The sequence below is a fragment of the Aspergillus heteromorphus genome, assembly GCF_003184545.1.
Source record: "Aspergillus heteromorphus CBS 117.55 chromosome Unknown BO70scaffold_5, whole genome shotgun sequence".
NCBI classification, from domain to species: Eukaryota; Fungi; Ascomycota; class Eurotiomycetes; order Eurotiales; family Aspergillaceae; genus Aspergillus; species Aspergillus heteromorphus.
In genome coordinates, this window is record NW_020290410.1 from 989,588 (window position 1) to 1,013,815 (window position 24,228).

General features: G+C 54.9%; 8 protein-coding genes across 8 annotated transcripts; 5 read left to right on the forward strand and 3 right to left on the reverse strand.

Annotated features, from left to right (window-relative positions):
- Positions 1-206: 206 nt before the first annotated feature.
- Positions 207-2,184, forward strand: BO70DRAFT_394151 (Ytp1 family protein; the record flags this gene model as incomplete). The annotated part of the gene is made up of 4 exons (XM_025546436.1): positions 207-474; positions 534-1,183; positions 1,237-1,938; positions 1,999-2,184. 4 exons carry the CDS (start codon positions 207-209, stop codon positions 2,182-2,184), a joined length of 1,806 nt encoding a protein of 601 aa, XP_025401980.1.
- Positions 2,185-3,411: 1,227 nt separating this feature from the next.
- On the forward strand, positions 3,412-4,582 carry BO70DRAFT_359888 (dienelactone hydrolase family protein). The gene is made up of 5 exons (XM_025542645.1): positions 3,412-3,551; positions 3,577-3,578; positions 3,650-3,978; positions 4,044-4,161; positions 4,251-4,582. The coding sequence occupies exons 3-5, from the start codon at positions 3,829-3,831 to the stop codon at positions 4,451-4,453; spliced, it is 471 nt and encodes a 156-aa protein (XP_025401981.1). The 5' UTR covers positions 3,412-3,551; positions 3,577-3,578; positions 3,650-3,828; the 3' UTR covers positions 4,454-4,582.
- A 722-nt stretch (positions 4,583-5,304) lies between these two features.
- Positions 5,305-9,544, forward strand: BO70DRAFT_350803 (Gaa1-domain-containing protein; the record flags this gene model as incomplete). Its single annotated transcript, XM_025541716.1, has 13 exons — positions 5,305-5,497; positions 5,587-5,724; positions 5,809-5,872; positions 5,923-5,988; positions 6,045-6,166; positions 6,219-6,422; positions 6,528-6,540; positions 6,659-6,774; positions 6,981-7,272; positions 7,386-7,624; positions 7,694-8,565; positions 8,619-9,040; positions 9,538-9,544. 13 exons carry the CDS (start codon positions 5,305-5,307, stop codon positions 9,542-9,544), a joined length of 2,748 nt encoding a protein of 915 aa, XP_025401982.1.
- Positions 9,545-10,063: 519 nt separating this feature from the next.
- Positions 10,064-13,831, reverse strand: BO70DRAFT_310211 (leucine--tRNA ligase CDC60). Its single transcript, XM_025540156.1, has 4 exons — positions 13,684-13,831; positions 11,094-13,597; positions 10,845-11,043; positions 10,064-10,792 (listed from the first exon to the last, which is right to left on the reverse strand). Exons 1-4 carry the CDS (start codon positions 13,756-13,758, stop codon positions 10,190-10,192), a joined length of 3,381 nt encoding a protein of 1,126 aa, XP_025401983.1. The 5' UTR covers positions 13,759-13,831; the 3' UTR covers positions 10,064-10,189.
- Positions 13,832-14,047: 216 nt separating this feature from the next.
- On the forward strand, positions 14,048-15,751 carry BO70DRAFT_359896 (mitochondrial 54S ribosomal protein mL61). The gene is made up of 2 exons (XM_025542646.1): positions 14,048-14,545; positions 14,803-15,751. The coding sequence occupies exons 1-2, from the start codon at positions 14,507-14,509 to the stop codon at positions 15,376-15,378; spliced, it is 615 nt and encodes a 204-aa protein (XP_025401984.1). The 5' UTR covers positions 14,048-14,506; the 3' UTR covers positions 15,379-15,751.
- On the reverse strand, positions 15,652-17,222 carry BO70DRAFT_359897 (rhomboid family protein). The gene is made up of 2 exons (XM_025542647.1): positions 16,782-17,222; positions 15,652-16,712 (listed from the first exon to the last, which is right to left on the reverse strand). The coding sequence occupies exons 1-2, from the start codon at positions 17,171-17,173 to the stop codon at positions 15,992-15,994; spliced, it is 1,113 nt and encodes a 370-aa protein (XP_025401985.1). The 5' UTR covers positions 17,174-17,222; the 3' UTR covers positions 15,652-15,991.
- A 2,126-nt stretch (positions 17,223-19,348) lies between these two features.
- On the forward strand, positions 19,349-22,234 carry BO70DRAFT_182223 (WD40 repeat domain-containing protein). Its single transcript, XM_025538441.1, has 5 exons — positions 19,349-19,793; positions 19,906-19,922; positions 20,004-20,152; positions 20,242-21,867; positions 21,921-22,234. The coding sequence occupies exons 1-5, from the start codon at positions 19,744-19,746 to the stop codon at positions 21,945-21,947; spliced, it is 1,869 nt and encodes a 622-aa protein (XP_025401986.1). The 5' UTR covers positions 19,349-19,743; the 3' UTR covers positions 21,948-22,234.
- Positions 22,235-22,373: 139 nt separating this feature from the next.
- Positions 22,374-23,720, reverse strand: BO70DRAFT_359900 (uncharacterized protein). The gene is made up of 2 exons (XM_025542648.1): positions 22,944-23,720; positions 22,374-22,876 (listed from the first exon to the last, which is right to left on the reverse strand). The coding sequence occupies exons 1-2, from the start codon at positions 23,486-23,488 to the stop codon at positions 22,519-22,521; spliced, it is 903 nt and encodes a 300-aa protein (XP_025401987.1). The 5' UTR covers positions 23,489-23,720; the 3' UTR covers positions 22,374-22,518.
- Positions 23,721-24,228: the final 508 nt, after the last annotated feature.

Below are 24,228 nucleotides of genomic sequence, written 5' to 3' on the forward strand. Positions count from 1 at the left end.
CAGACACTTTTTCGCCTGCCCTCCACGAGCTGGCTGCCGACCCATCCGCCACCCGGCTTTCCACAAACTCCCACCACCCTGAGCGGGCTAATTCTTGGGGCTTGAGTTGACCTGAACTCATAGCTCCAGTATACTTAATCTCCCTCTGTCGCATCCCCCCGCGCATAGTGGTTTTTGGCTTCTGCCCATCAGAGAAGCTCCCCGTCATGTGGCAGCGAGCTTCCCGGGCCGCGCTTGCGGCGGCTTTCCTCCTAGTCTCCATCGCGAACGCCCTTCCTCACGGAGATGACGACGCGATGGACATGGGAATGGACATGAGCATGGACTCGAGCAGCAGTGATACAACACAGGCAGCGCAAGCGGATGCAAATGCCGACGCGCCTCTGAGCTACTTCGCGTATGGGAAGCACAGCGGTGCAATTGTAGCCCACATCGGTTTGATGATTGTCGCCTGGTGCTTCACTTTGCCGACAGGTATGGTTTTTTGGTCTTGTTCTCACGCGCGGAGTTAAGACTAATGGTTGTAACCGCAGCGGTTATGTTCAGCATCGCGCATTCGCGCTTCGCGCTACCGTCGCAATTCCTCTTCTTGGTGCTCAACGCAGTGGGGTTGCTCATCGGAATCATCTATAACAGCCAGACCCCCGATCTGTATGAGAACAACGCTCACCACAAGATCGGTTGGATCGCGACCTGGGTCATGAGCGCGCAAGTCATCATGTCGTTGATCTTCGCCTATGCGGGTAGAGCCGAGACAGAATCGAGCTCCTATGAACAGGCAGCCTTTCTCCCGGTATCGACCGACGAGATGGCCGAAAGTCCCCAGTCATACCCAGCCGGGATCCGCCACTCATACCGTTGGTCGAGGGACAGCGGACAGGGCACCGAAAGAAACTCCTCGTCTCTTCACAGTCGCCCTGGCTCCCCGTCGTGCGGCTCTCCTTCGGATGAGTATGACGGTTTCGAGAAGCCTGAAGACTCTCTTCCCGAATCTTCGTCCAAACCACGCGGGTGCTTCCGCGTTCCCTTCGCCGACCGCTTCCTCGCCAGTCGTGTGCCTCGTATGGTCTCCGGCAGAGTCGTTCGAATTCTCTCGATCATCTACAATGTGATTGATCGGATCATACTGCCGTTTGGCTTTGTCGCCATCGCAACGGGTGGTGTCACTTACGGCGGTTTGATGGTAGGTCCCTGGTCTGTTCTTTCGGGTGCGACATTGACTGACTCGTGTCACAGAGAGGAAACGGAATCTTCAACGGCCTCGCGCACTTCATCAAAGGAGGAATCTTCTTCTGGTACGGCATCCTGACCCTGGGTCGCATGCTTGGCAGTTGGGCCGACCTTGGCTGGGCGTGGAACGTGAAGCCGTCCAGCACCATTGTCGGTGGCTGGAAGGCCAAGGTTCCCACCGGTGAATTCGTCGAATCGTTCGTGATCTTCCTGTATGGTATTACCAACGTCTTCCTGGAGCATCTCGCTGGCTGGGGTAGCGCATGGACTGCGACGGATCTCGAGCATGTGTCCATCTCGGTCATGTTTTTCGGCGGTGGCCTCTGCGGTATGCTGTTCGAGTCGAGGCGCGTCAAGGGCTGGCTGAACAGTACGGTCCTGCAATACCCTTCTCACATGGGTGCGCACAAGTCAACCGATACAGCTTGGCAGCTTCCCGACACCCAGGGCGTGTCGCTCAACCCCATGCCTGCGCTGATTATTCTTCTGCTGGGAACGATGATGAGTTCTCACCACCAGGACAGCATGGTCTCCACCATGGTGCACAAGCAATGGGGCAACATGCTTGTCGGCTTCGCGCTGGCCCGTGGAATGACGTATATTGTTATGTACCTCAAGCCTCCGACTTCCTACCTTCCATCTCGCCCCCCGACTGAGATTGTTGCTGCGTTCTGCCTGATGTCGGGTGGCTTGGTCTTCATGCTTAGCGTAAGTTTTATGGAGCCCCACAACGATCCGCGGGACCACCTGGCTAACTGTTCGTCCTAGACCCGGAGCGTGATCCAGGTTCTGGAATATTACGACCTCGACGCGATGTTTGTCTTCACAGTCACCATGGGGCTGACCGCCTTCATCATGGCCTGCGAGATCGTCGCCATCTCCATCAAGGCGTGGGCGGTGAAGCGGGAGTCTCGCCCTCGACTGCCGCCTTTCCAGTTCCCGGCATCGGCCTGAGCAAATCTGAACATCCACCTGACACCTGACGAACTTGATCATTTCCAGTACAGACAGGTCCTTTTCCCACACCAGGACCTAATGGCCCTTCCGGGGGAGGATCAAGTCCAATGAAGTGTGGAAGTGCATCCCAAAATCGAAAACAAAATGAAAGAAAGAAAAAAAGAAAAAAAAAAAAGAAAAAAAAAAACTTATCTGCTATTCACAGCATTATACCCCCTACAACAATGCCTTTCTTCGGCCTGGTGTCACAGCTCGGACATTCGGGTGACGAACATTATAATACGACCGACCACCATATATACCACGGCCCTGTCCCACGACTCTCTTGTTGTTTATCTGACGTGCCCCCGTGTTAATGACCATATCCCTGTTATGCAAAGATAATGAATGAGGAGGAGGTGATTGACGAGTACGAGTTTTCCGGATCTATGCAGCATGATGATGATGATGTAATTAGTTGACAATAGGATTCTGTTTGTCCATCTATCTGTCTATCTATTTATCTATCTATTTATCTACATTTGTCTTTTTGGCTTCGTTTACATCCAGTAGAACCGATAACTGTAGGTAGATACTTGATTCTCCACTTGGAATTCCCCAGCATTCATCGGACCTACGGAAGGGGAGGTGCGTTTCTGCTTGCAAATCCAATGCCGATCGCGGGGTTGGTCCGCCCCTGTTAAGTCCGGACGCCCGACAAAGCTTAGCCCTCTGAGAGCGAGCAGGCGAATAATCCCAGCCCGGCAGATCCTTGCCGGTCAGGCTGTCTCGGAGGACTGGAAGGACCCCACGACTCGCGAGGAATCAGAGACCACCACTACTCAACCCAATTGCTTACTGTGCTCCGTGCGTAGATAATCAGTATGTTATCCACGACCCCCCCCCCCCAGATGTGATTTGATTGGAAGTCGGACTCTCTGACAAGAAGCCGAAGTGAGAGGTGGTGCATGGCCATAATACGGGGTAGATAGTTAGGTAAGAGGTGATGTGATGTCAAGCCTCTAACCTCTTTCGGCACGGGAAATGGCGCATTAGTAATAGATGGCAACGAGGGAGGGGCAATAAGTGGGGATGGATGGGAGGGAACCTGGGAGAAAAGGCGGACGGGTAAAGGAGTGGTGGTGGGTGGATGCTTTTCGGTTCGGGGCAAATTCCCGAGCATATATCTATGCGCCGGTTCTCCATTGTTAGCTTTTGACTCTGCTCCAAGTTCCAACCTCTCTACTCTCCGTTTATAAACACCTTCGTCACCAGACCACCCCACCTACCCTTCACAATGGCCTCTAACCCCCCCGGAGCTTGCTGTGCCCAGGGCTTCAAGCACGAAGGCACCCCCGTCGGTGAGATCAAGAAGATCAATGACAGTGAGTTGTCCGAGACTCCTAGTGGAAACTGCTTCTTGCCTGCGTTGCGTCGCGGCGCGTATGGAGACACCTTCCTAACAGCCACTCTTCCTCCCCAGTCGACACCTATGTTGTCTACCCCAAGGACAACAAGAACCCCGAGAAGGCCGTTCTCTTCCTGAGCGACATCTTCGGTCTGTACAACAACACCAAGCTCCTCGCCGACGAATACGCCGCCAATGGATACCTGTGTGTCGTCCCCGACCTCTTCAACGGCGACTGGGTCCAGCACAGCGACATGGCCGCCGGAAAGTTCGACTTCGCCGCCTGGGCCCCCAACCACCAGACTCAGCACATCGACCCCATCGTCGAGTCGTCCCTCAAGTACCTCAAGGGCGAGCTGGGCGTGAAGAAGGTGGCCGCTGTCGGCTACTGCTTCGGTGCTAAGGTGAGATCCCTCGCAGGGATGAGTACCTTATCTGTCGGGATTCCTGCTAACGGGGCACACGTTAGTACGTCGCTCGTTACCTGAAGGACGGCCAGGTCGACGTTGGTTTCAACGCCCACCCCTCTTTCGTCACCCACGAGGAGCTCGCCGCTATCAAGGGCCCTCTGTCCATTGCTGCTGCTGGTATGTTCATATTGGTTGTTGGGTTTCTCTGAATGTTTTGTTTGCTCCTGGCTCTGTGGACGAATCCCTAACGCGTTTCTTTCTCCCAGAAATCGACAGCATCTTCACCACCCAGCTTCGTCACGAGTCCGAGGACATCCTCATCAAGACCGGCCAGCCCTGGCAGATCAACCTGTACAGCGGTGTCTCCCACGGCTTCGCTGTCCGCGCCGACCTGAGCAATCCCCACTTCAAGTGGGCCAAGGAGCAGGCTTTCTGCCAGGCCGTCGCCTGGTTCAGACAGTACCTGTAAATGCGTCCCAGCGTGCCATCGTGCCGCAGGACCCGCTGTTTGTTCCATAGCCGTGACCATTAGTACATAATGAACCGAGATGAGGAATGACATGCTTTTCCATAAGATGGAGAGATGGAGAGAGAGAGAGTCGTGAATGTAGGGGTAAGCAGTAAGCAGTAAACAGTAAGCAGCAGGAACGATAAGCGTTATCGAGCACGTGACTCACCCGCGGATCCGCTGGAAAAATCACGAGCGAAGACCAGATCAGTCTTAATTAATTACTGAGTCCACTCAATAATATTAATCGATCCCCAGGAACTAGGACGCACAGCACGGGTCGGGGCTTTCGTTAATCAATTGCTCTTGTGTTGGGGTTTCGTCTCTCTATTGGTTCCTTTGCTTTGTGCTGGTCGGGTCTCGGCTGTTGTTGGTTTGGCCTGTTCATTCTTCTCGACCCTCCCGTCGCGTGTATACCAGAACCACCCGCAGTCTGCGTCCCTTCGTCCCCGTGGTGGCTGGTGCTGGTACAGACGACTGTCGCCCATGACCTGCCGTTGAATAATCCCGCTCCCACAACTCCCTGTCACGGTTTTTTTGCCTTCCTTGGATCTATCTATACATATCCTCGATTCCGATCCCTTCATTTACCCCCTGTGGGTCATCTGCAAGCCCCCTCCCCCCGAGGAGGCCGTTCGCTCGCTCGCTCCCTGCCTAGACCCCGTCAGCACCGTCCGACGCCGCCCTTGACGCCCTGCCGTCTGTTCTCGATAAATCTGATCCTCTTCACCGTCGGTCTCCACACGACGACTGCTTTTGCCCCCTCCGCATTGTAATTACTCGCGTTTGCATCGTTGCAAATACCGAACACCATGGCTACCCCCGCCGCTCTGCCGCCGTTGCCTTTCAACCCTTCCCGGGTCCGAACCTACGTCCTCCGACTGCCTCTGTTCACGCGCCTGGTTCTGCTCGCGATCATCATCTTTTGGCTTCTTGAGCTTCAGACGGTTTGGAGCGTCGTGCAATGGGGATCCATAATACCGGAGGAGGCTGGATTCGGCACCAGTATGTTCACACGTGGCCTTGCGTCCGTGCAAGTGCGAGCGCAAGCTCATGGGTCGGCGATATAGGTCGCGAGCTAACATACGGAACAGTGTACCGACTCAACACGTATCCTTTTATCCATTTGGGGTTCTTCCACGCCTTCCTGAATGTGTTGGCCCTCACGCCGTTGTTAGAGCGCTTTGAGGCGGAGCATGGCACGTTGACTGCCGTTGCGCTGTTTATTGGACGTAAGTTCGGTTTTGTGGAAGGTTGATCAGAGGGGATGTGCTAATTCAGGTCGTCTCTGCTTCTAGCTCTCTCCACGCTCCCAGCGGGTGCTTACATCTTGATTGAGAAGTTTGTCCTGCATAGAAATACTGCTGTCACGGGTGCAAGGTGAGTCCTGGGTCTCTCAGGATGCGTGATATGTCGTCTAATGGGCTCAGTATCTGGGTGTTCCTTCTTCTGGGCTCCGAAGCCATCAGGACGTTCAAGTCCAACCCCTACTTTAGGTACGATTGGTGCTAGTTCCGCGGTACCCGGGTTCTGTTGCTGATGGTGTTTCTAGTCTGGGACCTTATAAGATCCCTACGTGGACCTCGCCCCTGTTTGCGTGCGCTCTCGTCTCGATCCTTGTGCCCAACACAAGCTTCCTGGGACATCTGTGTGCGATCCTTGTTGGATATCTGCGTAAGTTGTCCTGTCTCCATCCCCGCGACCGGTATCTGACTCAACCCGACAGTCGGCCTTGGGGCTCTCAAGTTCTTCGTTCCCCCGGAGAAGATCCTGCGGTGGATCGAAGGAAAGCTGAACCTGCTCGGAAGACTGCCACACTACGTGTCTGTGGACCAGAAGACGTACGGTCGCTACGGCGTCCTGCCGACGACCACCACCGGGGGCGAGAGAGGAACCCCGATGAGCTTCCTCGGCACGTCGCAACGTCTCGGTCCGTAAAGGCATGCGGCCTGCGGCAGATTACCTTTCTTGTGCATAGTTAATTAGCATTATACGGCATTATACGGCTGCATTTGGTAGTGACCTGCAATAATAGTAAATGTTGTGGGGTAAGCAAATAATAATGGATTTGGCATTGAGTTGTGCAGATGGTCCGTAGCGGTCAACGTAACCTTTGCGGGCGGACGGGTGCTTGTTAGTAGTCAGTACTCAGTAGTTATTGCTTAGTGTTGCTGCTGCTGCTGCTGTCTCTCGGCCCGTCCAACCAACCATCCCCCCCCATCACCAACCAAACCACCATGGGACAACCTCCCCGAATGCCCCAGATCCCATGGCCCTGAAATGTAAGTCGTGTCTCGTTTTTAAAACTCCGAGCGGGTCTGCCTCGCGACCTACTAGCGATCTCCAAATACCCGTCTTCCACCCTTCCCTCCTCTTCCATCCTATGGCCCGCCTGCCATCGGCACCTTACCCCGGATTGTCGCAAAGGAACAGGCAGGACAGCTAAATACTCCTGGTACACCCACGCTGACTCAAAGGACCATGACAGCCGCCGTCCGCAAGCTGCGGAGCAACCCTCACTTCCTCTTCGTGCACCTCCCGCACATCCTCTCTTTCATCTGCATCGTCGCCGGCGTCGTCTGGCTGCTCCTCCTCCCCCTCAACGACTACTCCCGCCAAACCTACATCTCCGAGAACGCGCTCCTCCCCGGCCAAGTCCACGCCTATTTCTCTGGTAGCGAACAACATGTCTTTCGCGGTTATAAGAAGGAGCTTGAGGGGATTCTAGTCGGTCAGACTGAGGAGGGGAGGGAAGGGAGGAATGATGAGTTTACGCCGGCGTATGTTCTGTTCTGTTCTGTTGTGGTGCTTCCTGCGGCGGGATGGATGGATGGATGGATCATGCGATGCAATTAATGGATGGATAAGCTAATTGGGACTTTCTTCGTGCCAGGGTGTCTGGAAAGATTCAATCGGTTCTGAAAGCCGCGGGGCTGAAGGTCGCTACGCAGAATTACGAGTACACGTCTTCGGGCCTCACGCACCAGGGGCAGAATGTCTATGCGATTATTCAGGCGCCGAGAGGCGATGCCACCGAGGCGATTGTGTTGGTGGCGGCGTGGAAGACCGTGGATGATGAGTTGAATTTGAATGGTGTCAGTCTTGCGCTGACTCTGGCGAGATATTTTAAGAGTGGGTGGTGATGATTCTTGGTTTTTGTTTGATGGACGGATGGATGGTTTGCTGACTGGGTTCGTGCAGGGTGGTCGCTGTGGTCGAAGGATATCATCTTCTTGTTTCCGCCGGACAGTAAGGCTGGCACGCAGGCGTGGGTTGATGCGTATCATGATATGCAGCCGGCGTTTGTGCAGCCTTTGCCGTTGAAGAGTGGTGCGTTGCAGGGAGGGCTGGTGATCGAATACCCCTTCGACCATCGGTTCGAGTCCCTGCATATCCTCTACGACGGGGTGAATGGCCAACTGCCCAATCTGGATCTGTTCAACACCGCCGTGTCGATTGCCAGCGGCCAGATGGGTATCGGGGCTAATCTGCAGGAGATGTGGGATCACAACGACAGCTACGAAATGCGGTTGCAGACGATGATGAGGGGGATGGTCAAGCAGGGGTTCGGATACGCAACGGGCCCGCATAGCAGCTTCATGCCGTACCACATCGACGCCATCACTCTCCAGCCGAAAGGCGATGGCTGGCAGGATGAGATGGCCCTGGGCCGCACCGTCGAGAGTCTTTGCCGCAGTTTGAATAATCTCCTGGAGCATCTGCATCAGAGTTTCTTCTTCTATCTCCTCATGCAGACCAACCGCTTCGTCAGCATCGGCACGTACCTCCCCAGCGCCATGCTCATCGCTGGGAACTTCACCATCATGGCCATTGCCCTGTGGCTCCGCACAGGCTACTACCCCTACTCCCAGCAGAGCCCTGTCGGTTCTCCAGTCGAAAAGCCCACAAAAGAGGAACAAGCTGCAGACCCCCCCAAGACCAGCAACGACACCCCCAAACCCGACACGAAGAACATCCGGGAGCGCCAACTCGCCCTCCCTCTCACCCTCGTCGTCGGTCTCCATCTCCTCGGTCTCCTGCCCCTCTACATCTTCAACCACATCCCCCACACAGTCAGTCCCCTCCCTCTTCTCCCAACCCACCCCACCCCACTAACAAACCCCAGTACTACAACCCAGCAACCTACACCACCATCCTTGCCAACGCAGTCCTCCCCCTTCTCCTCTCCTCCTCCCTCACCCTAACCCACGGCCTCTCAACCCAACAATCCCACCTCATCAAATCCTTCTCCCTCCTCACCCTTGGCCTCTTCCTCTCCGCCCTCGCCACCCTCAACTTCTCCCTCTCCTTCATGATCGGTCTCCTCTGCGCCCCGCTCAGCTTCGTCAACCGCATCAACCCGCACTCCGTCTCCGCACCCCTCCGACACGTCCTCGCCGTGCTAGCCCTCGTGCTGCTGAACCTCCTCTCCCCGCCTGTTGTCCTTGTCGTCGCGTGCGCGTACTTCGGTGTCGACGTCGAGTCGGTTCTCACGCAGGCGGCCTTCGGGTGGGACGTTTGGGGCGTCTGGACCCAGGTCGTTGTTTGGTGTGTTTGGTGGCCTGCTTGGGTGGCTGGGGCTGCGTTGGTCGGGTTTTCGCTGTTTTAGATTGGGTGTTTACTTTTTTTTCCTTTTCTTTTTAGATAGTAAGGTAGAGGATGTGGAGTGGGGTGGTTGGTAGATGGAGCTGGGGGCGGCGGGGGAGGCTCTTATATAGGTGGATGGGTGTATTTATAGTATAATGTTATTTTACATTTGCGGAGTATAGCTTCAAAGTACGGGGGTCTATTTATTGGACTGGACAGATCTAACTGATGTATGCATGTCAGTCAACAATGCCTTCATGGAAGCTAGAAAGAAGCTGCTCCTCCTCCTCCTCCTACAACGACGACGACATCTGGCCCCTCAATCCATGATCAAGTATAAAATTCGTCCGTGTGTATAGTATCACACAGAGTGCGTGCGTCAATTGCATTCGCGAGCGCATGCTGTCTGCTGTCTTCCCTATCTATATTTATCTATCTATCTATCTATATTCATATAGTACTTAGACTCAACTTATCGAACACTAACACCGACACTGACGCGTACTATACATTGACACCCCTTGTTCTGGTTGTTTTTGCGAATATAGAGTATAATGAAAGGATTGATATTATATATATTGTGCTTTCTTATTACGGGATAGTATCTACTTTATCTACTTTTGTTGGCGATGTGTTTGGTTTCTTCTGGTGTCGATTGGGAGATAGATGGGCTAGTTCCTGATAGTGGTTGGTTGGTTGGTTGATGGTGGTGGTGAAAGGGGTTGTAATAGAGATAGGTTGGTGAGGGTTGGTTGGTTGGGTTGGTTGGGTTGATGATGTATAAAAAAGGTTCCCGGCCCGGGGGGGGGGAGAGAATTGAGGAATTTAAATGACTCGTGTGCATAAAGTCGGAATTTGAGGCTGCTTGGTTTATCATACTATGATGAGGATTCTTTCCGGTTCTGACGCAAACATCATGTATCTATGTCTAGTAGTAAAGCGTACCTAGATAAACAATAAGATACTATAACAGCCACCTCAAGTCGTAATCTCTAACGTAAATCATTCACATTGCTTATTTTATTCCTAAAAAGAAAAGAAAAGAAAAGATGAATACATCCCCATAATCTACTGCACGCTATCTCGAGTGGTGTGGTATAGTAAATCTCTCTACTCAATGTTGGCAAAGTTAAACGTAGGCTGACCGGGCACGGCATTCTCGGCGAAAAGCCCCTCGCGCTTCTCACCCGAACCCAGGACCTCACCGGTCTTGCCACCCTCATCGACGGCAACGATCTCGAGCTCCTTGCAGCCGGTGACGCGCTGGATGGCGGCGACCATCTCGCGCAGGACGGCGAATTCGTCGAAGGGCAGCTTGCGCTCGAAGACGACTTCGGGGCTCTCCTTGTCGACGACGAGACGCTTCTTCAGGCGCTGGACAAAGGGCATGGCCTTCTTCATTTCGCCCAGCTTGCCGACCTTGGCGTTCAGCTCCTTGTCGTTGAAGGAGATGCTCATGGAGTCGAAGGCGTCACGCACCAGGTCGATGTACTTCTCCTGCCACGAGGGGTACTTCTTCGCGGCGTAGATCGTGAGCTTCTTGGGCTTGCGCGGGTCGAAGGCCATCTGCTTGCCCTTGGAGAGCTTCTTGACGAACATCGCCTCCGCGGAGGTGATGCTGGAGGAGGTCGTGCGGGCGTAGTCCAGAGCGGCGGACAGCTCGGGGCTGGTCTCGGGCACCTCGGGGAAGCGAGCGCGGTGGATACTCTCGGGCTGGATGTGGAGTTAGTGGTATTTTGGGATGGATGGGTGATCAGATACGAACCTTGTTCAGGATCTCGAGCCAGATGTACTCAGCCCAGTGAGGAGTGATGACGGCCATCATCAGAGCCTGCAGCTCGATGTAGCGGAGAACCACGTCACGGTGCATACCCACGCCGGCAGTGGTGGTGGCCTCACGGTAGAAGTCACGGGCGCTGACCATGTCGTACAGAGCCGTCTTCAGGGCAAGCTTGAAGTTGGTGCTAGAAAGGTGTTAGCATCTGCTGAACAGGGGCCCTGCAGTCAGACTCACTCCTGGTAGTTCTTCTTGGTCTCCCGGACCAGACCGTTGAGCTCGTTGTCGAAGAGCTTGTCCCAGAACGCATCCGCGGGTCCAGTGCGCAGGGTCTCATCCTTGACGGTCTCCTCCATCCACTCCTTGAGCGTGTGGAGACGCAGGATGTTGCTGTTGGCAACGGTCTCCTCGAAGTTGGCGTCCTCGATACCATCACCAGCATCGGCGAAGGCGATACGGGTAGCATCGGCACCGAACTTGTCGACGGCATCCTTCAGGGTAAGGAAGTTACCCGTGCTCTTGCTCATCTTCTCACCGTTCAGAAGCAAGTGACCGTTGGCACGGACACCACGGGGCCAGTACTCCGCGGGGAAGAGGGCAATGTGGATGTAGAGGAAGAAGGTCAAGTGGTTCTGGATGAGATCCTTACCGGACACTCTGACGTCCAGAGGGTACCAGTACTCGAACTCTCTGCGCATCTTCTGCAGGGAATCCTTGCTGATGCCGCTCTTCTCGATGAGCTCATCGCTGATCTCACGTCTGGTGAAGATGTAGTCCCAGACCTCGTCAATCATCTGCTCCGCCTTCACGTTCAGAAGACCGGTCTCCTTGCCGTAGCGGTCACCGTGCAGGTAGTGCGCGATGGTGTAGTAGGCCATGTAGACGGTACTGTCACTCAGACTCTCAACGAGGAACTGCTTGTCCCAGGGCAGCTTCGAACCCAGGCCGTAGGTTCTAGCGCAAGCCCAGCGGTTGAGCCAAGAAAGGTTCTTCTCAAATCCGTTCTTGGTTTCGTTCGAGTAGGCGTTCAGGGAGTTAACAACGTAGTTGAGGGTGGTGTTCTGCCACTCAGCATCGTTCTCGCCGTAGTTCAGGAACCACTGGCCAAGGTAGGCAACCACACAGTCGTCGCCACTGCGGCTGACAACCTTACCCATGGGGTCCGCGAAGGGGAAAGCATCTCCGCTGTCGTAAAGAGCCTGACGGATCTTCTCCTTCGCAGCGCTCACAGGCTGGCCCTTGTATTCGCCCACAATCATCGTGCCCTTGTAGAAAGCTTCACCGTACGCCAGCTCCTTGGCCTGGGCAAGCTGGTTCACATCCTTGGGAGAGTTGATCTTCAGCTGCTTGACCAGCGCAGGAGCAGTGAGGTTTCCGTATGTCGGGGTCTCAATCAGAGGGAAGATCTCCAGCTCAGCCCACTCCTTCTTAATACCATAGTACTCGGGCTTCTTCGCGAGATCGAGCAGAGTGGCGTAGTCGTCAGGGCTGTCCGAGGGCACAGAGGTGACAACACCGGTACCCTTGCTAGCCGAGACACCCTCCATAGGAAGGATGCGCACACCTTCAGAGTGGAAAGACAGAGGAGCGTTGACAAGAGTACCAACAAAGGCGGATCCAGGGGCCTCGACGACAACGGGCAGCTCATCCTGAGACTTGGGGAAGTGCTCGCTGTCGAAGAAATGTCCCTGGAAGGCCATGTTCCAGGCACCCCTCTTCGTGACGACAACGTACTCCTTCTCCTTGGTCTTGTAGAGACCGTAGGTGATCTTCGGGCCGAGGAAGCAGCAAGTCTGTCCGTACATGGTCTCCGGACGCAGAGTGGCGGGGACAAAGTAGACGCTGGCATCCTCCTCAACCTTACCCTTGACCAGCTCGGCAATTTCAGGGGCCCATTCCTTGACCTTGAGCTTCATGGCGGTATATTCCTGGGGTCCGATACCCTCACCCTCAGTCCGGTCGTGGTCCATGCAGGGTTGTCCGTCCTTGGGAGAATAGATGGTGTACCGGTTACCGTACATGATCTTGCCGAGCTCGTGAAGGCGGTTCATCTGCCAGCGCACAAAGGCGTCATAGTAGGGGTTGGCGTCAGTGGTGACGAACTGTCTGCGCCAGTCCACCCGAGCACCCAGGCTGTCGAGATCGCGGATGGCGAGAGGAGGGAAATGCTGGAGCCAGTGAGAGGCGTCGGCAAACTTGTGGATCTCCTCAATGGGAAGGCCAATGGCCAGCATGATCTGGAACTGGTACTTCATCTTCACCGTCTTGGCAGCGGCCTTGCTCTTCTTTCCGGAGAACTTCTCCTGCTGGGCCTTGACCTCCTGCGTCGGGGCGGCGACGGAAGTCTGGTCCTGCTCCTCAGTCTCCTCGCTGTAGCCCTCGAAGTTCTGTCCAAACTTCTTGACCTCGTCCCGGAGCTTATCCGCACAGGCCTTGATGGGCATACCGGTGCAGTGGAATCCCAGAGGGAAAAGAGCCCTCTTACCCTCCATGCGGGCCACACCCGTCATGAACTCGACCTTACTGGCAGTGAAACTGTGGCCTGCGTGCAGGGTACCGTTCATGTAGGGGTAGGCCATGGTTCCGAAGAACTTGGGGTGCTTCTCACGGAGCTCCGCGGCGGACATGCTGCCGAAAGGCACCTCCGAGAAGGAGGGAGCATCGACCTCAAAAGCCTTGTTTTCCTTCCATTGCGCCTGGTACTTCTTCTCGATGGCGATGAGGGTATCTCTCTTCTCGGTCTATTTGGGCCATGGACCATCAGCTCTGTCTGGACAATATGGGGGGGGGGGGGGGAGGGGGACGAGGAGGGGCAAGTGAGGCGGACATTTTCGAGCTTCATGGTATTTTTGGTGCTGTTGTCCTGATCAAGGGCAGCTGCTGATGCAGCGGCGGCTGCCATGGCTGCGGATGTGAGGGATTCCTGCTTGAAAACTGGAGATAGAGAGCCCTGGGGCGAGGGAGGAACAGGGCAGTCTTTATAGATCGACTGGAGTCACCGCGGGGTCGAAAAGAATTGCTCCGTATGTGGGAAAAGGCGGTCCGTGAGTCACCGCCTGCCCCAATCAGCCGCTGTTTCATGCTGCGTCGCTATGCTCCGTACAGTTCTCGGCGTGCAATTGACTCACATGCGCCCCTGTTGGTGCTGATATGGGGGGGGATCCTAGCATCAATGATACGGAAATGGGAAATGACTCATGAACGAGAGGGCAGAATGCGATGGCGTTGCTCAGCGCTATCTCAAGTCGCTACGGAGCCAACGACTAGATCATCTTGGCATGGTGCAACTATACATACTATGCTCGAACACGACCAATGACTTCCACGAAGCATATCAGATACGCACTGGGAGAGAAATCCATATTGCACTGGGATTCCAACCAGACAATCATCAATTCATCAGCTGCCGACGACCATCGAATCCCTTCAACGCCCGGGCAAGCATGGCCAGCCATCACGTGACCTGATATCGGCCGCTTTTCTTTCCGCCGGCGAGCCCAAAAATCAACGAGGAAGCTCCAAGCCAGTCACCCTCCATCCCCTCCGCCGCGAGCTCACCAGACCGATTGCTGCCGTATCTGACTCGAAGCAGCCTCTCTTTGACCAATCTCTTCTTCAAAACCCAAGAGCTCGCGCGCTCACCCGTCACAATGGTCAACTTCTTCAAGCGGATGCGGAAGCTGAATGCTGTAAGTCGAGCATCACCCCAATATCAATGACTCCGAATACTAACTCGAATTGAACCCTCCTCCAGAAGGTAAAATCTACTTTTTCCAAATTCTTTCAATCCTAGCAACCTCCGATGCGGCCCCCTTGAGCGGACGTTCGCGCATCCCTCACGGGCCCGGAATAAGAACCGGGGAAACAAAACCACCACCACACCATCACCACCACCACCACCACCAGGAATGAGAACCCCTGCTAACTGCAACTTCCAACTCTCCAGCTCCTCGACGTCCGCACCGGAACCGGTGCCGCGATCCTCCCCACCGCCGCGACCGCCACCAAGGAATTCCCTGCCATCACCCGTCTCCACCTCACATACGCCCAGAAGATCTACGGCGGCCACCAGGGCGCGCGACATTTCTGGCGCAAATGTCTCCCCCGTCTGAAGTTCCACAACCCGGCCATCCCGATGACCGTACGACAGACCACCGAGCAGGAAATCCCCGCCTCCCTGACGATCTACTTCTCCGAGCGCACCAGCGACGCCGCCTCCTTGCTCGCCGCCAAGATCACCGACAAGCACGCCCCCAAGCCGCTGGACACGGAACAGTCCGCTATCCTCGAGCTCAAGGACCTCGATTTCCAGGCTATCTGGAACAAGGTGGCCAAGGTGACTGGCGCCCAGGAGGTCCCTCCCACCGCGGCCGATCTGGCTCAGCGCGCGAGGCATCAGGAGATGGACGCTAAGAGTATCACGGATCGTGCGCGCGTTGCGGAAATCAGACAGCAGAGGGCGGATCGCGAACGCATGCTGAAAGAGGCTAAGGGTGAGATTGAGAAGTTGAAGGAGATCTAAGCGGCCTTCTTTCTTTCTTCTTTATACCTCTCCTCCTCGATGGCTTGTCTCTTCCTTCTTCTTCTTTCTTTTCGGTCCACCGTTTTGTGTCGCCGGGTATATAAACTCTGCTTTCGAGATGGGAGTCGGTTTGTGGGATTACGACTTGGGCGTGGTCTCTTGTAGCATGGCATTTCTTTACTATTCCTGTTCGATTATGTAGTTTTGGGAATCTCTTTGTTCAAACTTTTTGCTCTCTGTACAACACTGATGAATGAGGATCAATGTAATAGACTGACTGGACATACGTGATCGTCCTGGTTTGAATTGCGAAAGGACATAGGTATGGAGCAAATAGGCGGTTCATGTTCTGTCGTTATTGCACGAGGGAAAGGGGGAAAAGCCAATTTGTACAGTCAAGGGCTGATATAACAAACCAAGTCCCGCCTTCGTGACCTGCACTCGCATGAAACGGCCTATAGATAATCACTAAAACAGGCCGTCGGGTTCTATACACGACGAGAAGGCTAAGTAGAAGGGTTCCATCAACACTCTAATTTGCAATTTCCTTGGACGCTATCCCAAACAGTCAACCAAACTCCTGTAAACCATACACTACAAGGACTCTCCGGGTTCACGCATGGTCTGGCGTGTAGCTGGTTTCACCCAGCATACTCTGTCCCGCTGGCACCGTGGGGGTTGGGGTCTGGGCATGGCTGGACCCTTGCTGGTTCGATGTAGACGTCGACGGCGGCGGTGCTCTTCCGGCAGCAGCTGCTTGGAGTCTCTGGTCGAGTGCCTTCAGGGCCAGGGCTCGTCTGCGCTCGGCCTCCTCTCGCTTCGCCATGGCCCTTCCGTTGCGATGATTTGAAAGAATACTCGGGAGACCGGCCTCGCCCCGTACCAGAACCTGTTGATTGCCCGAGGCGATTTCTTCCTCGGAGAAAGGCGTGCAAACCCGCACCGCAACCAATAGAGCATACACCTGGTCGGAGATAAACGCGATTGGCGGCTGAAGCACATCCGGAAAGAGACAAGCAAATGCGAAGGTCTCACTTGCATCGCCCTTGATGCCTAGTCCGTCCGTCGACGTGCCGCTGAGATCCGGCTGGCGCTTGAAGAAACGCAGGTACGTCCAGCTGGTCAACAGGCCAAGCCAGGAAAGAATCGTCGCGACATGCGTGCCGAAAACCACCCCGCTGATCGTGTTCAACAGCAGAAAGAGGGCGGGGAAATGCTTCACCCGCATTTTGACCAAGCCCTTGAAAAGGGTGACCGTGTGCTCGGGCACGAGTTGTTTGAATGCGACAAGGAAGGATGCCTGGATCGAGATACCGCCGCATATCTGCGTTACGCTTAGAGTCGGTGAGTCAGTAGGGAAAGCGCAGGATGTTGTGCATTCGTCACTAGGAAACAAGGCGTACCCGCTACCGGAGGTGCCCCTGATGGCAACCCCTATGATATAGAGCGGGACGATCACCACATTCGGAACCACCGCGATGGCGAGGATGAATTTCGCAAACTCCCGGGAACTCCATGCGCGCTCCAGGTATTTGCCCCCGTAGAATAGCGTGGCGGCGTTCAACAGCACGGTGAAGATGTTCTGCTCCACGAAGGTCGCTGTAAGAAGAGTCCATGGATAGAAGAGAAAGAGCGATGGGACGAGCGTCAGGTAGGGTACGACGGGGGTGATGGCCGGCGCCCTCCCGTTGGGGTCAAGTTGGCGCCATCGGGCGATGTTGTACAGCAAGGAGAGGGTGAGGAGGCTGATGAGGCAGATGCGGGTTGCTGGAGGGATATTGACTCGAGGCGCCATCGTGGAAGAGGAAGCTCTTGCGGCTGGGGGGACCGCAGGCTGTCGACAGAGCCCGACTGGGTTGGAAGAGGAAGTGGGAAGAGCGAAATTCAGTCCGTTCAGTTGATCAGTCGGCCGCGGCGTTTGGGGGGGTTCCATTTTCGGGCAAGCTGCAAGGACGGGATCGCGCCGATCTGATTGGACACCTTGCATGGTGTTCCCCAGGCCGCCATTCTTGCTGGTGCAGCCCTGCCGTGAAATTGTTATTACAGGAACTGTCTGCCCCCCTTAAGTTCGTACGGGGTAGATAATCGGGGTATCTAGAATCTAGAGATAGATACATACGGAGAAGTGACATGGACTATGGAACATTCGGGGCTAGAGTGGGGAGACCTGCTGACAGATCCCAGCTGTCTGAATAAGAATAGTAAGGAATAGTTATCTGGATCTTGCCCAAGCAGAGAATAATGGGGAGCCATTCATCGGATCCGTGCACAATAAGCTTCCGGACCATCAATAAGCCTTACCTGTCTACACAATAGATAGCAGCCATATTGCTCTGGCTATTGTACTCCGTATGTCCCTAAGACATGGCTGTTCCTCATGGGCAGATCGATGGGCATCGCAAGGGGGTCACGTGTGGCTCAGTCATCGGGGACTGTGGCTCAGCCCAGGGAAATTACTGCCTGGCCTCATGGCATGGTTACCCACTCAGTGATTTTCCAAGTGGATCGCCACTGAATAAAAGGCCAGGATCTCAGCTTAGCAGCTAAAGCAAGCAAGCTTAGCATGGAGTAGCATGGAGTCGCATGGAGTCGGAGTCACATGGAGTAGCACGGAGGTCTTCACACGGCGGCTTACTACCGGCAGGGGATGGGTTTCCCCCCAGAATGCATGCATGTACTCCAGAGGGATGTGCTTTGTACCGGTACGCAGTGCAACTAACTGATCTGCATCCCAGCAGAAGAATGGACGCCCCCCCCCCCCCCCCCCCTCCCTTCCCCCCCAGAGATCCCGATCTGGTTGGATCATTGGCGGAGGGGATTTATTGAATCATCGGGGAAAGATCTGGGAAAAAAAAAAAAGGAGCCGAAGAGCTGGCTGGCCATGATGTAGTTATCTAGAACTTAATTCTAAAGACATGACCTTGGTAGGTTGTATGGAGTAATATGTATAGGTGGTCTTTCATCGTGGGTGATCCGTGGATGTGCATCTATTTTGTACAGGACGCTTAGGTAACCCCATCCCCAGGACACGAAAAATGCGCAAAATGCAAAATGCACGAACAAGGGCCGCGGGCCAATCGAACCATGAAAGGGCCGGAGACGGCTAACCGTAAGGGGGCAAGCGTGGAGCTCGATCGGCTGGCCGTCCGTCAGAAAGGTCAGAACCGCCTTCAGAACCGCCCATGGACAAGGGGCCCGGAGTGGGTTTGAGGCCGGCTGCGCGCTAGCCAGTGGCCTAGACGCCACAACGAGTCAAGCCCCGAAAAAGTCCCAGAGCACCTCAGCAAAATGCCCACTCCCGGTGCGCCCAGCGTCTGAAACAGCGTGCCAGAGCCGCCTGGAGAAATTCCAGCTTTTCCCTTTAGCCTGCTTTGGTTGGTCGACTGGTTGACTGGGTTGACTTGAACGGTCTCGAGGGTCAACTCAGTGAACTCACTCCAGCTCAGTTACTACTGACTTGACTGACTCTTGGTACCTCTTTGGTCTTCCTGCCTGCCTGCCTACCTGCCTGCCTAACACCAACACCAACACTAACGGGAGTTCCTCGTACGTACACTTGTGTTCGACCTCCACTGTCGTTCTGGCTGGCTGCTGGTCCGTCCCATACTCTCTCTCTCTCTCTCTTCTCTCGGTCTCCATCAGTCATTCATCCACTCGGATCTTGACTGCTTTCTCCCTTTCCCTCCCCCCCCCCCCCCCCCCCCCTCTCCCCCATCCATCCATCCGTCCATCCGCCTTCCCCTCCCGGAACTGAAAGTCAAAGGAACCTCCCTAGGACTGGTGTTGCTTCTCCGGTCTTTGCAGTTCGCTAGCGGGTCTGCTATCTTTAAGCCACACGTTGGTGTCGATTTCCTCCCGTCCCGATATTATTCGTCCTTCATCTTCCTCTCCCCAATTTGTTCCTCTGTCCAAGACCCGTCTCGCGCTTCCCCCTTCAACAACTGTCTCCCCAGGTGCATCTAACTTAGGATGTTCGATGGTCTCCGCTACTACTCTCTTTGACTGACGTACTTTGAACCTTCCCCCGTGGCGATTTGTGTTCTACGTCTTCACCCTCCCTTCCAACCACTGCTTCCTCTCCCTTGTCCCAGCCTTGGCTGCATCTCTCTCCCACTCCGTTCTCCCCTCTCGTCCCAGAAGCCTCCGCGTCTTCCATTCGAGCTCTGATTGAGAGGGACCCCCGAAAGAAGAGTTTTTCTTTTCACCCTCACTGAGCTAGACCCGTCAGCTCCCTGCAATCATCATACCTCACCAACCTGACCTCCCAATCCCCGCCTGCTCTCATCTACCTTTAATTCTCGGAGACCCTTTCGTTTCTGGCATGCTAGCGGACCCTCCACCTTACTAGCTGTCATACATGTAACAATGGCACAACCCGATCTCACATCGCATCACGTCAATTACCTAATATGGAGGTATGTATCTAACTTGCTTGCCAACCTCATGGTCTAGCAGTGCATGCTCTCCGTACCTGTTAAAATTATCCTGCTCGATGTCTTTGGGTATTTTGGGCTAACTGGGAACTAGGTATCTTCAAGAGTCAGGTACTTTAATTCTTGCCTTTTGATTTCCATTGCCCCAGGTCAATGTCTATTGATGATCAAAGATGACTAAATCTTTCACAGGGCATGGGGAGGCCGCACTGACTCTGCAGCGCGCGTGGAATCTTGATCCGCAGAGTTTGTCATTTGCCCCGTACATCAAAACTCATGCTCTGGTATCCCTGGTCCAAAAGGGTCTCCAATACCATGAGCTCGAGCATTCTGTCGACCCGGTATGAAAATTAATTTATTCCCCCCTCCCTCCAGCCTGATCTTGATTCTACGTCGATCACCGGGTGGGCAAAATTAATCGAGATTACAGGATGGAAATCCTACGGCGTTCACATCGTCTGATTATTTCTTCGGGCCAGCGCCGCTGGAACCGGAGCCGGAAAAGGGTCGCAGTGGCCCCGGGGAGGCAGGCGTTGGCACAGACCAGGCGCCTGTCTCGCCTACTACTAGCAAAGTTGCGCGAGACGGCGGCGTGATCAACGGTCACTTGACAGCCGAGGCCGCGGTACCCCAGCCCGCTGCCAGCACCAGCGTCAAGAAAGCCCGTAAAAGCGACCGCGGGGAAGCCAACGGAGATGAAGTCCCTATGGATGTTGATTCGAACGGAGTGGCGACTGAAAATCCACCAGCAGCCGACGGGTCTCCAGCAACGGCTGAGATGGCGGTGGATGGTGACGGAGATGTGAGCATGGGCATCCGACCGGATTCGCAGGACCAGGAACCACCCGCCGCCGCGCCGCCGACCTTCACGTTAACCACCGGCCACAGCGTTGGCGTCCAGATCACCCCCGCCAAGGCGGCCGACCTTGGGCCCGACACCGCCATCCTCGATGTGGCTAGTGCAGACCACGTGACCCGCGCCCTGTGGCGCCCCAAGGACCCTACCGTCGTCGTGGCCGCCGGCGACTCCTTCTGCAGTTTGTGGAAGCTGTCGTCGAGCGCGGCTCCCGTGCAGGAGAAGCTCGTGGAGAACAAGGGGGACAGCACCTGTGTCTCGGCAGTCGCGTGGGACCCCCTGGGCCAGAAGCTGGCGGTGGCAACCTACAATGACATGAGAGGTTCGATCACCATGTACGACGTCTCGGGGAATGCCGTCGATCTTCTACCCGAAGTCCCTCGGATGATCACAGGACTCCATTGGGCTGAGAGCGGGTCTCATTTGATTGTCGTCGCTTCAGACAGCAGGATATCCGAATTGGCTCTGTGGGACGACTCCTTACGCCCTGACGAGTTCCCCTCTCCTCATGTGGTCGATGGTTCGATTTTTGATCTTTGCTGGCTGGGTCCCAATCAAGCGTTTGCTTCTGGTAATGGTATTGTGTACCAGTGCGACGTTGATTCGAGCATCCATGTCTCGAAGACATTCTCATCTGGCAATGACCGACCCTGGACATTCATCCGCTGCGTTAATGCCGGCACTTCGTCCGTCGCGGTGACCGCGTCGTCTGCAAATGCCACTCTGTGGGTACCCACTCATGATATTCTTGTCGATGGAGCGCATGAAGGTGATATCACGGCAATCGAGCTCAAGCCCAACATGGAACAACAACCACTCCAATCACTGGTCCTGGCCTCCTCTTCTACTGATGATACAGTCAAAGTGTGGCACATTGATCTGGAGTCGAAGACCTTCAATCTTATCCACCGCTTGTTCCTTGGACCGACGTCGCCTGCTCTTGCCAGCACTTTCTCCCCTGATGGATTCGCTCTTGCTGCCGCTAGTAAAGAGGGCCTTTTTATTTGGAATGCACAACGAGGTGGCACTCCGCTGGCTACCTGGAAAGCACCAGAACGCGAAGAGAGGAAAGAGAAGAAAGAGGACGACGAGATGAGTTCCGTCGTGAATGGACATAATGGAACTGTGGAGTCGGTGCCCGATCGCAGTCTAGCATGGGACACTGATGGCAAAAAGCTTGCTTTCGGTTTTGGTAACCAGGTATGTAGTCCTCGATTGTTTGTGCCAAATACCGTACTAACCTGGCTTAATAGCTTGCAATTGTAAACCTACAACGCTGATCTTGACCGGCGAGCATTCGAGCCGGCCTCATGACGATTTCTTAATCTCCGATAGTACATTGAGAACATGGTAAATAGCCATCTGATACATTTCCCATTTATTCTTCTGCGGCGAAGGCAGGCCGGACTTATCACCAAGCGTCGGTATCACCTCGGGCTAGTCTCTCCGCTCCCGGTCCTCGGCAGGCCCCGATGTGCCGTGTTGTGGGAGCGTGACCGGACAGCATCGCCTCAGCCCTCCTACACCTCCATTACAATAATCATTAGTTCTTTTTCGAAGGATTTGGATTAGATCATATCGAACGGCGCAGCTCAGGTCATCAGGGAAACGCGGCGGTTGGCGACATTACATGGTTACGGTGGCTACGTTGACTTTTTTTTCTTCTTCTTTTCTTGCAGTGTACCATTTGTTCTTGGACAGCTTAATCGGTGATTTCAAAGGCACATGATCGGTTGAGAGTCGCACCAGTTCTCAGCAATTTTCCAGCACGTTACTACATTAGCAACTATTATGCCGATGTGGTATGCCCTCATGCCTGGAATCCTCAATCCACAGCCTCGGCCTCATTGATCAATGTCCCAATTCTACTGGGCAGTGCCCTTTATATATATCCGCCCGTGCCTTCTGTCTTTCTTCTCTTCTCAGGCCGCGGTCCCTCTCTCTGATACGAAAGCCTTCCTCGACATCCTTCCATCCTCGCATCCATGCGGTGAGGCCCTCGAAGAGTGCTTCGCCGTCATGATCCACATCATCCATCCTACACTTGGACCATCGTCGTTGACCATTTCGCCGGGAAGTGGCACCCGGTTTCCTGGCCACCGCAGTCGCCAAGCGCTGTCTATGCCATTCGTCCACCCAGCTCTCGAGTCCATGTATCGTGCCTTCGATGGCTTCCCGCTCTGCCGAGTCCTCAAGAATATCCATTTGCCTGCAAGATATGAGATGTATTAGTGAAGATCGCGGCAAACATACTCGCCCTAAGAGATGGTGCTCACAATTCCTGAATCTCGTTTTCTAGCTCCGACATCCTCCGTGTCAGTGCCTGACGTTCCCGCCTGAGCAAGTCATAGATATCTGCCGACTCCTCGCGACGCCGATCAAATTCCACCTTGAGTGCGGTCACCTCCCCCAGGATATCCTTGAGTTGAGGGTGGGACACCTCTTGTGGCGCCGGGAGGGAGTCCTCCGATTCCTGGGAGTCGGTTGTGGAAAAGGAAGCGACGGAGTTGGTGGATCGGGAAAGAGAGTGAGGGCGGCACCGGGCGACCTCCTGTGACAATCCTGGACGCGGGTCCAGCAGGGATTCCAGGGTGTCGAGACAGTGGTGGAGAGTGCCGGCGTCGATCTTGGACAAGGGGTCCAGCTGCGAGGCCATGTGGGCTAATCGAGTGAGTCGGACCGGCAAGGGAGCGGCGGCATTTTCGGTGTCGAGGATGTGGGAGGCATAGTCGGGGTCTGTGAGGGCCATGTCCCAGATCTGGTCGGCCACTGAGGAGGGGGGCGACAGCTGATCGTACGGCGCGGGGTGAGGTTGGTCCATGGCTGGCTCGCGGGGCGTTGACCTCTGTAATTTAATGCTTTGCTTGTTCTCTGTTTCTGATTCTGGATCTGGCGACCACCTCAGAGTGTAAATACATGCGTGAGCGATCGGTAGCCGAGAGGGACGGATGGAGGTAGCCGGGCCGCTGCAAGGTGGCGCGGATTGCAGGAATTTACGTGTTTTGACCTGTCACTGGGAGACGAGATGAACTAGAGAACTAACTGCGTTTCCCCGTATATGCCGGAATGCGCGGTTATTTGTAGGCTCCGGGCGAGAACAACACAACACCGTGATCTGGCGGGCTGGAACGGTACGAAGGAGAGGGGAAGAGCCGAGCTGGGCTGAGCTGAGATGGCGGATTCCCCCAGCAACCGGCGAGACTTTCTGCAGCAGGACCGAAGGAGGTTAGCGGTTCGCAGGCGTGCAGCCCAACAACTGAACGTGCAGAGGCAGAGGCACAGGCAGAAGAGGGGATTCAACCGGTCAGCCTGGCTTGGTTGATGCGATTCTTTTGGATGTGCAGGAAAAGACGGTCAGCGCGACAGGATTGCGAGCTGCTGCTAGATGGCCTGCTAGTTAGATAGATAGACACCGGTGGACTTCTAGTCAGTCAGTTAGTTGGGATCCATCAGTCTTTAGTGATGATGGCCTGAGGTTAATCGCCGCTGATTCGATCGAAGCCGATTATGCTCGGCGCGCTAGGCCTCTTTGGGCCATCCCCAGCAAGGCCGTCGCTGCCT

Excerpts from the sequence above, each read along its gene's own strand:
- BO70DRAFT_359896 (XM_025542646.1), top strand. The coding sequence starts at position 14,507 with ATGGTCAACTTCTTCAAGCGGATGCGGAAGCTGAATGCT. Across the intron at positions 14,546-14,802 it reads GGATGCGGAAGCTGAATGCT|CTCCTCGACGTCCGCACCGG; the intron begins GTAAGTCGAGCA and ends CCAACTCTCCAG.
- BO70DRAFT_359888 (XM_025542645.1), top strand. The coding sequence starts at position 3,829 with ATGGCCGCCGGAAAGTTCGACTTCGCCGCCTGGGCCCCCAACCACCAG. Across the intron at positions 3,979-4,043 it reads GCTACTGCTTCGGTGCTAAG|TACGTCGCTCGTTACCTGAA; the intron begins GTGAGATCCCTC and ends GGCACACGTTAG. Across the intron at positions 4,162-4,250 it reads TCTGTCCATTGCTGCTGCTG|AAATCGACAGCATCTTCACC; the intron begins GTATGTTCATAT and ends TCTTTCTCCCAG.
- BO70DRAFT_359900 (XM_025542648.1), bottom strand. The coding sequence starts at position 23,488 with ATGGACCAACCTCACCCCGCGCCGTACGATCAGCTGTCGCCCCCCTCC. Across the intron at positions 22,877-22,943 it reads GAAAACGAGATTCAGGAATT|GCAAATGGATATTCTTGAGG; the intron begins GTGAGCACCATC and ends CATATCTTGCAG.
- BO70DRAFT_310211 (XM_025540156.1), bottom strand. The coding sequence starts at position 13,758 with ATGGCAGCCGCCGCTGCATCAGCAGCTGCCCTTGATCAGGACAACAGC. Across the intron at positions 13,598-13,683 it reads ATACCATGAAGCTCGAAAAT|ACCGAGAAGAGAGATACCCT; the intron begins GTCCGCCTCACT and ends TGGCCCAAATAG. Across the intron at positions 11,044-11,093 it reads ACCAAGAAGAACTACCAGGA|CACCAACTTCAAGCTTGCCC; the intron begins GTGAGTCTGACT and ends ACACCTTTCTAG.
- BO70DRAFT_182223 (XM_025538441.1), top strand. The coding sequence starts at position 19,744 with ATGGCACAACCCGATCTCACATCGCATCACGTCAATTACCTAATATGG. Across the intron at positions 20,153-20,241 it reads TCGAGCATTCTGTCGACCCG|GATGGAAATCCTACGGCGTT; the intron begins GTATGAAAATTA and ends TCGAGATTACAG. Across the intron at positions 21,868-21,920 it reads CTTTCGGTTTTGGTAACCAG|CTTGCAATTGTAAACCTACA; the intron begins GTATGTAGTCCT and ends CTGGCTTAATAG.
- BO70DRAFT_359897 (XM_025542647.1), bottom strand. The coding sequence starts at position 17,173 with ATGGCGCCTCGAGTCAATATCCCTCCAGCAACCCGCATCTGCCTCATC. Across the intron at positions 16,713-16,781 it reads AGGGGCACCTCCGGTAGCGG|CGTAACGCAGATATGCGGCG; the intron begins GTACGCCTTGTT and ends ACCGACTCTAAG.